The sequence below is a fragment of the Myotis davidii genome, unplaced genomic scaffold (assembly GCF_000327345.1).
Source record: "Myotis davidii unplaced genomic scaffold, ASM32734v1 scaffold901, whole genome shotgun sequence".
In the NCBI taxonomy this organism is placed as follows: domain Eukaryota; kingdom Metazoa; phylum Chordata; class Mammalia; order Chiroptera; family Vespertilionidae; genus Myotis; species Myotis davidii.
Genome location: NW_006291427.1, coordinates 476110 through 486845, shown reverse-complemented (window position 1 = coordinate 486845; position 10736 = coordinate 476110). Strand labels below are relative to the sequence as shown.

The 10736-nt window shown below is 54.5% G+C and overlaps 2 protein-coding genes across 3 annotated transcripts in view; both read left to right on the top strand.

Annotated features, from left to right (window-relative positions):
- The window catches only part of TSC22D4 (TSC22 domain family member 4), a 10500-nt gene extending 3219 nt beyond the window's left edge, over positions 1-7281 (top strand). For both annotated transcript variants that reach the window (XM_006764676.2, XM_006764677.2), the window contains exons 3-5: positions 910-1076; positions 6137-6185; positions 6616-7281. In XM_006764676.2, the coding sequence (XP_006764739.1) occupies positions 910-1076; positions 6137-6185; positions 6616-6825 (426 nt within the window). In that variant the 3' untranslated portion in view covers positions 6826-7281. The remainder of the gene's footprint in view (positions 1-909; positions 1077-6136; positions 6186-6615) is intronic.
- A 240-nt stretch (positions 7282-7521) lies between these two features.
- Positions 7522-10736, top strand: part of LOC102752763 (chromosome unknown open reading frame, human C7orf61) — a 6257-nt gene continuing 3042 nt past the window's right edge. The window contains exons 1-2 of the mRNA XM_006764675.2: positions 7522-8543; positions 8790-9113. Coding sequence (XP_006764738.1) covers positions 8493-8543; positions 8790-9113 — 375 coding nt within the window. The 5' untranslated portion in view covers positions 7522-8492. The remainder of the gene's footprint in view (positions 8544-8789; positions 9114-10736) is intronic.

Genomic DNA, 10736 nt, shown 5'->3' with positions numbered 1-10736 from the left:
CTCTGCCACCCTGCTCCCTCACCCCCTAACACAGGGCCAGAGAGCCAGAGCAGTACTTCACCTGAGTCCTGAGAAGTTTTAGAGGCTTGAATGGGTATTGTGGGGGTGGGAGGGTGGAGGACCAGTTTCTGAGGATTCATTCATTCTACAAATAGCGATTGAACAAACTAAGCTGTGCCCTATGGTGCTTACCTTTTAGCAACAGAGAGGCAAAAATACTTTAATATCAGGTAGTATTAGGTGTTACTAAAAAAAGGGGGGGGGGACAGTTCAGTAGAATTTACTAGTTCAATGATGGGGAAACGCCTCTCTGAGGAAGTGACATTTAAGTTGCTTTAAGAAGTTAAGTGTGGCCCTAACTGGTTTGGCTCAGTGGATAGAGCGCCAGCCTGTGGACTCAAGGGTCCCAGGTTCGATTCCAGTCAAGGGCATGTACCTTGGGGGCGGGCACATCCCCAGTAGGGAGTGTGCAGGGGGCAGCTGATTGATGTCTCTAACTTTCTATCCCTCTCCCTTCCTTTCTGTAAAAAACCAATAAGATATATTTTTTTAAAAAAGAAGTTAGGTAACAGAAGGCCGACACTCTCTGATTAGCCTCCGATTAGGGATCCTGGCTCAGCTGGTGGCAGGTGCTGGTGTGTAGATCAGAGCCCCTCTCTGATACCTTGTGAACCACTTTTTAGTGGACAGTAGTAGAAACAGCATGGGCACTGTTTCCTTGCCTCTAGTCCCTGCCTGATGCTTTCCCTAGACCTGGGGAAAAGGGGGCTGCAAGGGCAAGACCCCTGGGTCCTTGGAAGAGAGCATGGGGAGGAGGGGCGCGTAGGGAGGAAGACTACTAGGCAAGTTGTAAAGTGGTTGGTTTCTTTCTCTTGCTTAATGTGATAGCTCCTACCTCTCTGCCTCCAGGTACCCCCCCACGACTCTCGCCCCAGCTCCCCGGCCCTCTACTTCTTCCCTGATGCCAGTCTGGTCCACAAGTCTCCAGACCCCTTTGGAGCAGCAGCAGCCCAGAGCCTCAGCCTGGCCCGATCCATGCTGGCCATCAGTGGCCACTTGGACAGCGATGATGATAGGTAGGTGGGCTCCGCCTCTGAATCCCCTGCCTCGGGTAGCCACGCGAAAGTGCCTGGTAGGTGTCCTTCACCCACGTTAAACTTGGAGGGGACGTCTTAAACAGAGAAACCTGGCCTGGGCATGACACACTGGGCAAAGTTGATTTGGGACCCACTCCCTCTCTGGAGAGAGCTGGGTGGCACTCTAGGTTTAGGATTGTTAATCATAGTACTTTTTTAGAGTTTGAAGGGAGTCATTGTCAAATTCCAGAGCTCTTGCAGATTTAGCGATCATCTGGCCAACCCCAAGAACTTACTAGCAAATGTGCTGGAGGTGAGAATAAGGAGTCAGTCTCCTCCCAGCCCCCATCTCTCTCTCCCTACTGAGGGGAACGGAACTCCTCTTTATTGGTAACATCTTATAGTCCATGTGGACTACTTTAGGGTCCTAGGACCTCCAGTACCAAGAAAGCATGTCCCTAAGGTTCTTTTATCTGCTGAGCCGCCCCTCCCGCACCAGCCTCCCCCGGCCAAGCCAAAACCATGGAGAGGATGGCTGAGGGGCACAGGGAAGGCACCGGAGAGCTGAGCTGCTGGGGTTTGCCCTTCAGGGGAGAATGTCCGATCAGTTCTGTGGCGTGGTGGGCAGACTTCCTGTTTTGAGGGCCAGGTTTCAACATAGGAATGCCAGCAAGCTGAAAAGGGAGGAACAAAATTGCTAGTCTGATAGCCAAGCTGCTCCCTTCTGGCCGTAGACTGATAGGAACCCAGAAGAAGAGCTAGGGAGTCGAAACTTTTATTTTGGAGGGAGGAATGGGACTTCCTGTTTGAGGCTTTGGAGGAGGGACTTCCTGTTTGAAAGAAATAATAAGGGCTTACCGATGAGTGAGTGGGTGCTGGGGGAGTGAGTGGATGCTGGGGCATCATTCTTCCTTCTTCCCCTCTGTTAGACCAACCCCCACAATCAGGGACTGAGTCTCACCAAAGAAAAATGCCCGAGGCTTTGGGGAGAGCTGGGAGCCCAAGAGGAAAGAGAAGTGGTGGCTGGGATCTGGTGGATGGAGTGGAGGGTGAGGGCCTGGTGGAGGCTGTGGGGAATGAGGGACAGGGCCCGTATGGGCGGGGCCCTGTCTGGGCTCCCATCTGAGCTCGGGCTGTCAGGAATGTGTGAGGTGTGAGGTCAGCCAGGGCCTGGAGAGTCACCTGCCCCCATTGCTGCTATTCTCAGCTCTTCCCACCCTCTCCTCCTCCCATTTGGGAAGTAACCTGGCATTAGGGCTGCCTGTCCCTCCTCCACCCCTGTTGATTTCAGAGCCTAGCCTCCTGCTTTCCCTGAGAGAGTTCTGCCTCCAGAAGCCTTCTCAGCTGTATTCTCTTGGCTTGTCCCCTCCCTCCCTCTGTCCCATCCCCTCCACACACCCCAGTCTGACCGGTCCAGCTCCTAGCTTCCACTTTACCCTGCTCTCCTGCAAGCCTCTGGGGCTCTGGCCCAGCCCAGCCCCTTGTGCCCCACCCTGCTGGGCCAGCGGGTTTGGGTTGGGCCACCCCTTTGGCCCCCTGGAAAGAGGCAGATAGCCCCCACCTCACCTCTCTGGTGTGCTGGAAGCTGGCAGGAGAACAGAGTTCAAGTGGCACGGGACCTCCCTTTTGAGAGGAAAAATGGATTGGGATGTTAAGTGCATGGATCCCAGGTGGGGAGTGGAGAATGCCTGATCAATTCCAGAGTCTGGGGATGGGAGAACAGAGGGTGCCTGGAGAATTCAGACTGCTCAAGTGCCCCTGAGTTGCAATAACCTTGGAAACCTCAACAGGGCCTTAAAGTTGGAAGGTACTTGAATATTGGCTAGGTGGATGGGTTGGGTGGGTGGATGGATGAGTGGCTGGCCAATATCTGGAATCCAAGCATGATAAGGACTGAATTCCAGGAACTCGGGAAAGAAAAAGTACTTTTCTATCCAGTGTCTCCTTTGGGTCAGATGCTACATTTTATGTCACCTGATCCTAAAAGCAACTCCATGATACCCACTTGAAGAAACTGAGGCTCAGAGGAGGAGGGTTTTAGCAACTTGCCCAAGGTCACCGAGCCTGGGTCTGACACCAAAACCGCATTCTCTCCCCTTTCCTACTGGATGCCTGTGTCCCGAGAGCAGCCATCTCTAGGGTGCCCTTTCTCTCCGGGACAGAGGCAGGGACAGCTCTCTCAGGCTGGGCAAGGAGCCATCCTCCCCACTCCTGGCCTGGCCCCACCCCAAAAACACCACAGATCCGGGAGGGAGTGTAGACAGTGCAGCCGGATGCCACTTTGTTGGCCCCAGGCCCAGCTCCTGGGGGCTCCTCAGAACTCAGTCAGGGAGCAGGGCTGGCCCTTGTCTCGGGGATCAGAACCTTCACCTCGCCCAGATGTCTTGCTTCTTCATCTGCTCCTCATTTTGAGGCTATTTCATTTGACCTTCAAAAAGGAAGACCGACTCTAAGGCTTGTCCTTGCCCCAGGACCCAAGAGTCCTGCAGACCCAGAGGCCCCAGTTGTGCGCATTGTGCCCTGCACAACTCTAGGGGGCGCCACACACATTTGAAGTCACTGTTGACATTTGAAGTCATCACAGTTTCCTGGAAGATGGCAATAAGTGTCTTGAAGAAGGGGATATATTGTTCTAATTCACACCAAGTCACCTTTTGGGCTTCTGGTGAAAGTTGATCTCACCCAGCCAACCCCAAGCTTCCGGCTCCTGAGCTTGCTCAAGAATTCCAGCACGATGCCTGCCGCCCCTCACTCAGGGTTCTCAAAGGGAGGGCTTGGGTTGCCAGCCAGAGTCATGGTCCCTTGAAGTGTTAATGTTAGGATGTGACAGTGGAAAGTGCTGTCAAAAACTCTCCAGCACTAGACAAACAGGAGATAGTCATCTATCAGCCAACAAGTGTTTATTATTGTAGTATTCCTTTATTTCTGGCAAGAACTAACAACTTACTTGGCATCTTTACCCGAGTGTCCGCCAAGGAAGGCCAGGGTTCCTATTCCGATGAATCTGCCCCTCTTTGGGTGTTGTGTGTCTGTGTTTGTGGGGAAGGGGAGGGAGGAAGATTCTGTGGTGGCCCAGTCTCCACCCAGGTGTCTCAGATTGAAATAGCTTGAAAGCTGCTTTGACTCTCCAGCTGGCCAGCCTGCCCTCTACTCTTAAACTTGTCCCCTCCCCTCCAGTTCTAGGAGTTCCAGGTGTCCTTCCCCCACCCCACCCTGGGCTGCTCTCTCAGGCCTGGTCACCCCCTTGGTTACCCACCTGTCAGTGCCTTCTGCACCCAGAGCTTGGATGGGAAATGGAAAATTCCCAGCTGGCTGCAGGGCCTCATTCAAGGGTCACCTTGAAATGAGTGTTAATCTCCCCCAACCCCCCCTCCAGGAAAGCAAGTTGGAACTGACAACCAGGAGAGAGGGCTTGACAGTTGAGCACAAGGGCACAGGATGCAGCATGTTGGGGCCACCTATTCTGAGAGAGGAGGGCCAGGGGAAGCTGGGGGCAGGAGGTCAGGATGGTGATCCTACAGCACCGTCCTGGCTGGAGGGCTGGCCCTGGGGCTGAGGCAGCTGAGGCAAAAACTGGACAGGGCTGGATCATGAGCCATGGGATGACACAGGAATCTGGGGCCTGAGTGGTGGGGAGAGGGAGCCTTGGAGGTGAGGGCAGGGCTCAAAGGATGGTTCAGGCCCTAGGCCTCCAAGAGACTGACTTGAGGGAGGTCTGGTTCTGGGACCCAGAACTTGGCCCTGGGGACCGGTGTGCCAGGCCTGTGTTGACCTCTGGTGGCCACTTAATAAACTGCAGCCAGACCTCTCTCCCCTTCCTGTCCTCTGCTCCCAAGGATCTTCAAAAAGTCTCTGCTCCTATTCCCAGTGTCCCACCTCCAGCTTCACCTTCCCACCTCTCCTCAAACCCTCACTCCTTCAAGACTCCAGACCCCAGACCCAAAACCAGAGGCTGTACTTGTCTTTCAGGGCTCTGGACTCTGTTCCATTGCCATGGTAACCTTTCCCATTCCTCCTGGCCCTCACCATGGGAGGTGGGGTTTCCTCTGGGTAGGCACCACGGGAGACCCATGATGAAAGCTTTATGTTGGAAAGGCGGTTGTTTACAATCCAAGGAAGACTACAAGCACATCAAATGCCCCCCCCCACCCCCCCGGCCACCATCCCAGCTGAGAGGAGCTAAGACCTTGAGGGGAGCCAGTGTTAAGACCAGAGGAGGCAGAATGGAGGCAGAGGTGGGGAGAGGCCTCCCAAGGCCAGGCTCTCCCTCAACCTTTACACCCCTCCTGGACCCATGGCCCGCCCTGCACCAGGCCCACCAGCTGACTTCCCTCAGCCAGGCTCCCTCCCCTCTGCTCTGGGATTGGTGCCAGGTTGAGAAGGGGACACTGGCACTGACTGAGTCTGGGAATTCCCGCCCACCATGAAGCCAGTGGGAGGGGGTCCCCGTGTCCCTGAGGAGCCAATAGCAGCCAGGCATTGCCCTGGGGGATGGTGTATATCTTTCAGACCAGCACCCCCTGGACACCGTCTTCTCTCTGCCTGCCTGGCACCAGCCGGACCCCGCTCTGCCCGGGGGGCTCTGAGCCCCCCAGGCAGTACTGATATAGCCCTCTCCCTTTGTGGGGGGCCGGGGGGACCCTTGCCCCTCGGGGATGGCCCAGCCAGGAGTCTCTGTTAAGTCCCTGGTGTCATCTTTTGAGACCCGAGTGGTAGGGATGACTCCGGGACCTCCCCAGAAAAGGGGCTGTGTCTCCTCTCCTTGCTCCCCTAGGGGAGCATCCCCCATCCGAGGGGCGTCTGGGCCCCCACCCCACCGGGGCCTAGGGGGGCCTGGGCAGAGGCCGTCACCCCGCCGGGGGATGGACAAAACCCTCCTCTCTCTGATTCTCTACTGTCACAGGTACAGGCTGGGATGTGGTGGGAGGCTGCAGCAGTGGGGCTTGTGGAGGCCAGAGCCTGCTTTGAGAAACATCTGGAAGGCAACTGGCTATGGTGTCCAGACACCTGGCTTGGCACCTGCTCCTCTTCACCTCTCATCTCCCTGTCTCTCTCTCCAGTGGCTCCGGAAGCCTGGTTGGCATTGACAACAAGATCGAACAAGCCATGGTAAGAGAAGCCATCTTGGCCCCAGGAGGTCCCTGCTCATGTGCTGATGCCCGCGTCCTGCCTCTATTAGCTGGCTTGCTGCTCCACCCCTGCTGTCCTCATTATTAGGGAACACTGTCTCCTAGCTCCTCCACCTGCTCCCAGCTGGGTTCCCTTGGGCCCTCCACCAGCTCCAGGCTCCACCTGAACCCTTGACTTCCCTTAGGTCTGGCCCTGCTCCCGTTCTCCATCTCTGTCTTTGAGCCCTGACCTTGCTTCTGTCTGGCCTTTTTCTCTGCTCTCCCTCCACTCCTCCCCTGCTTTGCTGCTTCCCCAGTGACCCCTCATTATCTGGAAGGAGGAGGATTTCTCACACCCAGCCCTTCAAGTTACTGGGCAGGCAATGAGGTTGGGGTGGCCTGGGACCCCTGACGCTTTGCCTGTCTCCCAGGACCTGGTGAAGTCCCACCTCATGTTTGCGGTCCGGGAGGAGGTGGAGGTGCTGAAGGAGCAGATCCGGGACCTGGCTGAGCGGAATGCCGCACTGGAGCAAGAGAATGGACTGCTGCGTGCCCTGGCCAGCCCTGAGCAGCTGGCCCAGCTGCCGTCCTCAGGGGTCCCTCGGCTTGGGCCCCCTGCGCCCAATGGGCCCTCCATCTGAGCCTCCTTTCCCTCACAATGTGCCTTTGGGGGCTGCCACAGCTGCCTGCCCCCTCTTCCTATGCAGCTTTAATTCCCCCTGATCCCTAGGGATGGGAGTTAAAGGCTCAGAATTGGCCTGTCCCCCAATCCTTCCTCCATCTCCCCATAGCGCCCAGGGACTCGGCTGGGGCATCCCCAGGGCTTGATGGAGGGGAGAGGGCTGCAGGACTGGGTGTGAGATGGAGCTCCCTGCTCCCTCCCTAGGTGTCAGTGTTCTGGGACCCCCAGCGGTAGATGTCTTGAGGGAGTTGGAGGCTTCCTGGCAGACACCCCATCCTCACCTTATTCCCTGGAAGTGCCCCCTCTTCTCTGCCCAGGGGAGGGATTATGGACAGTATCTGGAAGTTCTGGGGTTCAGGTTGTTGTTAAAATAATAATTATAATTAAAAAATCCAAAGAAACTTGAATCTGGAAATTGGCATCTTGTTGCTTGTGTCCAGACTGGGGCCCTACACCAGCAGTTCCTACCATGGGAGAGGGACTAAGGCTGTAGGCTTCCCTGGTGATCTTGCCCAAACTGGGGAGGTTTAATGTGGCTCCGAGTGGTCAAAAGAGATGCTGGAAAGGGAGCCCGTGGCCTGCCAGGTCCTGGGAAGGGGCAGGCAAGGCAAGGCAGAGGGAGGGAGGGTGGAGGGGGCTGTCAGCCCACGTGCTGGGGAGCGGGGGGGGGCAACAGGGAAACAATGAGGCCTTTTGGTGATTGTACAGGATCCACCCTCAGCTTCCCAGTGTGTCCCCTCTGCGGGCTGGATCCGGGTGGCTGCTTGGGGGTGGGGCAGGGGGCCCTGAATGGGCCCCTTGTCTCAGCCCTGGGTGTGGGCCAGGCTTCCCGGGCACACAGTGCCCTCGCCAGGCCTGGCCAGCCTCTGTGGCTTCCACCCCCAGCTGGCTGAGGATGGGGCCCAGTGAGGGAGCAGGCCCCTCCCAGACAGCCTCAGCTGGGCTCCTGTCCAAGGCAGAAGCAGCAGGTAGGGATAAGGACCCCATCTAGTGGGGAAGTGGGGGAAAGCAGCTGCCTCAGCTCACGAGGGCCCTGTCCCCAGCCTGGAGAGGACCTGTAGAAGGCTGGGTGCTGGAGGCTGACTCCGTGGCTCCTGATATTTATGACCTTGGGCAGGTTCTCTGGTTTCTTTGAATCCCAGCTTCCTCGTGGGTAAAATGGCACTGACAGTCATACCTGCCTGAGGGCTGCCGTGAGAATTACAGGACACCATACACAGAAAACGCCCAGCGCGGCCCAGCGCCCCGTAAATGTTAGTTTCCCTTTCATGTCTTTGAGGGGAGAAGGGCTAAGGGTTCAGAGATTGGCTCTGGGCTCTTGGGAGGGCCTCAGGGGTTGGGGTCAAGGTCAGGCAGGCTCTCACAATGGGCTGGAACTCTCCCTCACTCTGGGTTCTCATCCACTTTGACTCCTCTCCCTGTCCCGGGGAGGGGAGGGACAGCCTAGGATGAATTGTCAGGGGGAGCTTTCCCCCTAGATTCCTTATTTATTTCTTCACTGCTGCATTTGAAGTTCCTGAGAGACCTCTTAGGTGGCAGCCACTGGCCTGCAGCTTGCCCCCCACACCCTCCCCCCGTGCCAAATGCTGGTTTTGCCCCCTACTTGGGACTTGTAAATTGGGAGAAATGGCTATCAGAAGACTCTTCCAGTGGGTTTGGCGAAAGATTACTTCCTTGGTAAGTTTCGGAAACTGCCCTTGCTTATACCATGCTGGGGTGGGAGGTGCTGGTCAGTGACTTCTAGATCACATGAACACCCCCTCTACCTGGTCTCCCTCCCCTCTGGCTTCCTGTGGTCAAACAAGACAGGGAGGAGGAGGCCAGGACACACTCTGTCCCATCCCTTCGTGCCTTCCTTTCTTCTGTCTGTTGTCTCCACTCCGGCCCTCTCTCCCATCCTTCCTCTCCCTTCTTGGTTCTTAGGTGTTTTTCTGGAAACACAGAGCTAAGGCAACCATTGTGGAGCACCCTGACTCCAAGAAATCTGCCTTGAAGATGGAGAAGGCTTCCAGTGTGGTTGAGACTTGCATGTTGGTTGAGCCCCTTAAAGAGGCTAAAGTCTGCAGGATGGGAGTGTTCCCCAAGGCGGCTGATCCCTGCACATTGGCCAAGACAACAGATGGAGCTAAAGTGGAGCTGGATCGTGGGAGCCGGTCCCTGTTGCAGCTGCCCCGGACGGCTGCTAACTCTGTCTCCACAATCATGGTCTCGGCTTTCCAGTCTGGCTGGCAAATGTGCAGCTGGAAGGTCAGTACCATATCCCCCTTGTCCCCAACAACCTTCCCACCCCTCCCCACAGGACTCCCTCCTCCCTCCATTCACTTGTTCAACATTTATTTCCTGCACCTCTCTTCAGTGCCAGTTGCTGAGATAGGCTCCTAGGATCCATGGTGGATAGGGACAAGGTTTACGCAGACTAAGGGTGCTACAGACAAGATCATAGGCATTGCTGGCTCAGTATCATAGGTGGCACAGGGGTCTGGGAATCCAGGGGAGAGGCATCTCATCCAGGCCTGGGAAGTCAAGGAAGTCCTTCCTAACAGAAGAGAGGATGAAGCTGAGACTGAAGGATTTAGCTTGGCGTGAGGCACGGTGGAGGTGTTAGCAGGAAGTGGAGGGAGTGGAAGGAGCATTTATGAAGGAAGAAGCACAGATGTGTGGAGGGCTGACCCAAGGTGTGTGGATCACAGTAAAGTGATCCTGGAGCTGAGGGCCAGCTAGTACAAGGGAGAGGTGGTGACCAGTTGTGGAGTTTGAATTTGACCCTAAGAGCAACAGATTTTGATTTAGAAAGTTCACCTGCACGCCTACGTTGCTGGTGGAAATGCAAAATGGTATAGTCCGTCTGGAAAGCAGTTTGGTAGCTTCTTATAAAACTAACCATGCAGTTATCAAATGGCCCAGCAGTTGTACTCTTGGGCATTTATCCTAATGAATGAATGAAATTTTATGTTCACACAGAAATCTGGACATGAATGTTCATAGTAGCTTTATTTGTAATAGCCCAAACCAACCCAAATGTCCCTCAATGGGTGAATGGTTAAACTGTGATACATTCATACCATGGGATACTTATCAGCCATAAAAAGGAACAGACTATTAATACATTCAACAACTTAGATGGATTTCAAGGGGATTACGCTAATGAAAATAACCAATCCAAAATAGGTTGTACTATATGGTTCCATTTATATGATGCACCATTCTTGAAATACTGAAATGATAGAGAACTGATCAGTGGTTTAGTGTTTGGCAGGGGCTGCAGGGTGGGGTTGGGGGTGGGGGAGGTGAAGGAAGGTTTGTTATAAAAGACAACATGAGGAATCCTTGTGTGATGGAAATCTCCTGTATCATCATGACTGTGGTAGTTGGATACATGAGCCTGCACATATGATATAAAATTGGTTAGGATTCAACACACACACACACACACACACACACACACGAATACAAGTAAAACTGGGGAAATATGAATAAGATCAGTGGAGTGCATCAATGTCAATTTCCTGACTATAATATCTATGATATGATATTGTGCTAGAGTTTTGCAAGATTTTACTATAGGGGAGGGGAGACTACCGATTAAAGGTATACAGGAACTCTATTATTTCACACAACTGCATGTGAATCTACAATTATCTCAAAGTGAAAAACTTAATTTAAAACTGGGAAATGTCTAGATCACTACTAAATCAACTTATCTTGGCCTTGAATGAGGTATTGCAGCATTAATTTAAAGTCACTTGGCTGCCCTGTGGAGGGGGCAGGGATCGGAAGGGAACAAGAGGAGAGGCAGGTAGACCCATTGGAGGTGTTGTAGTCCAGGTTCAGAGAGAAGGATATTCTGGATTTGGAGAGAGGCATCGGGGA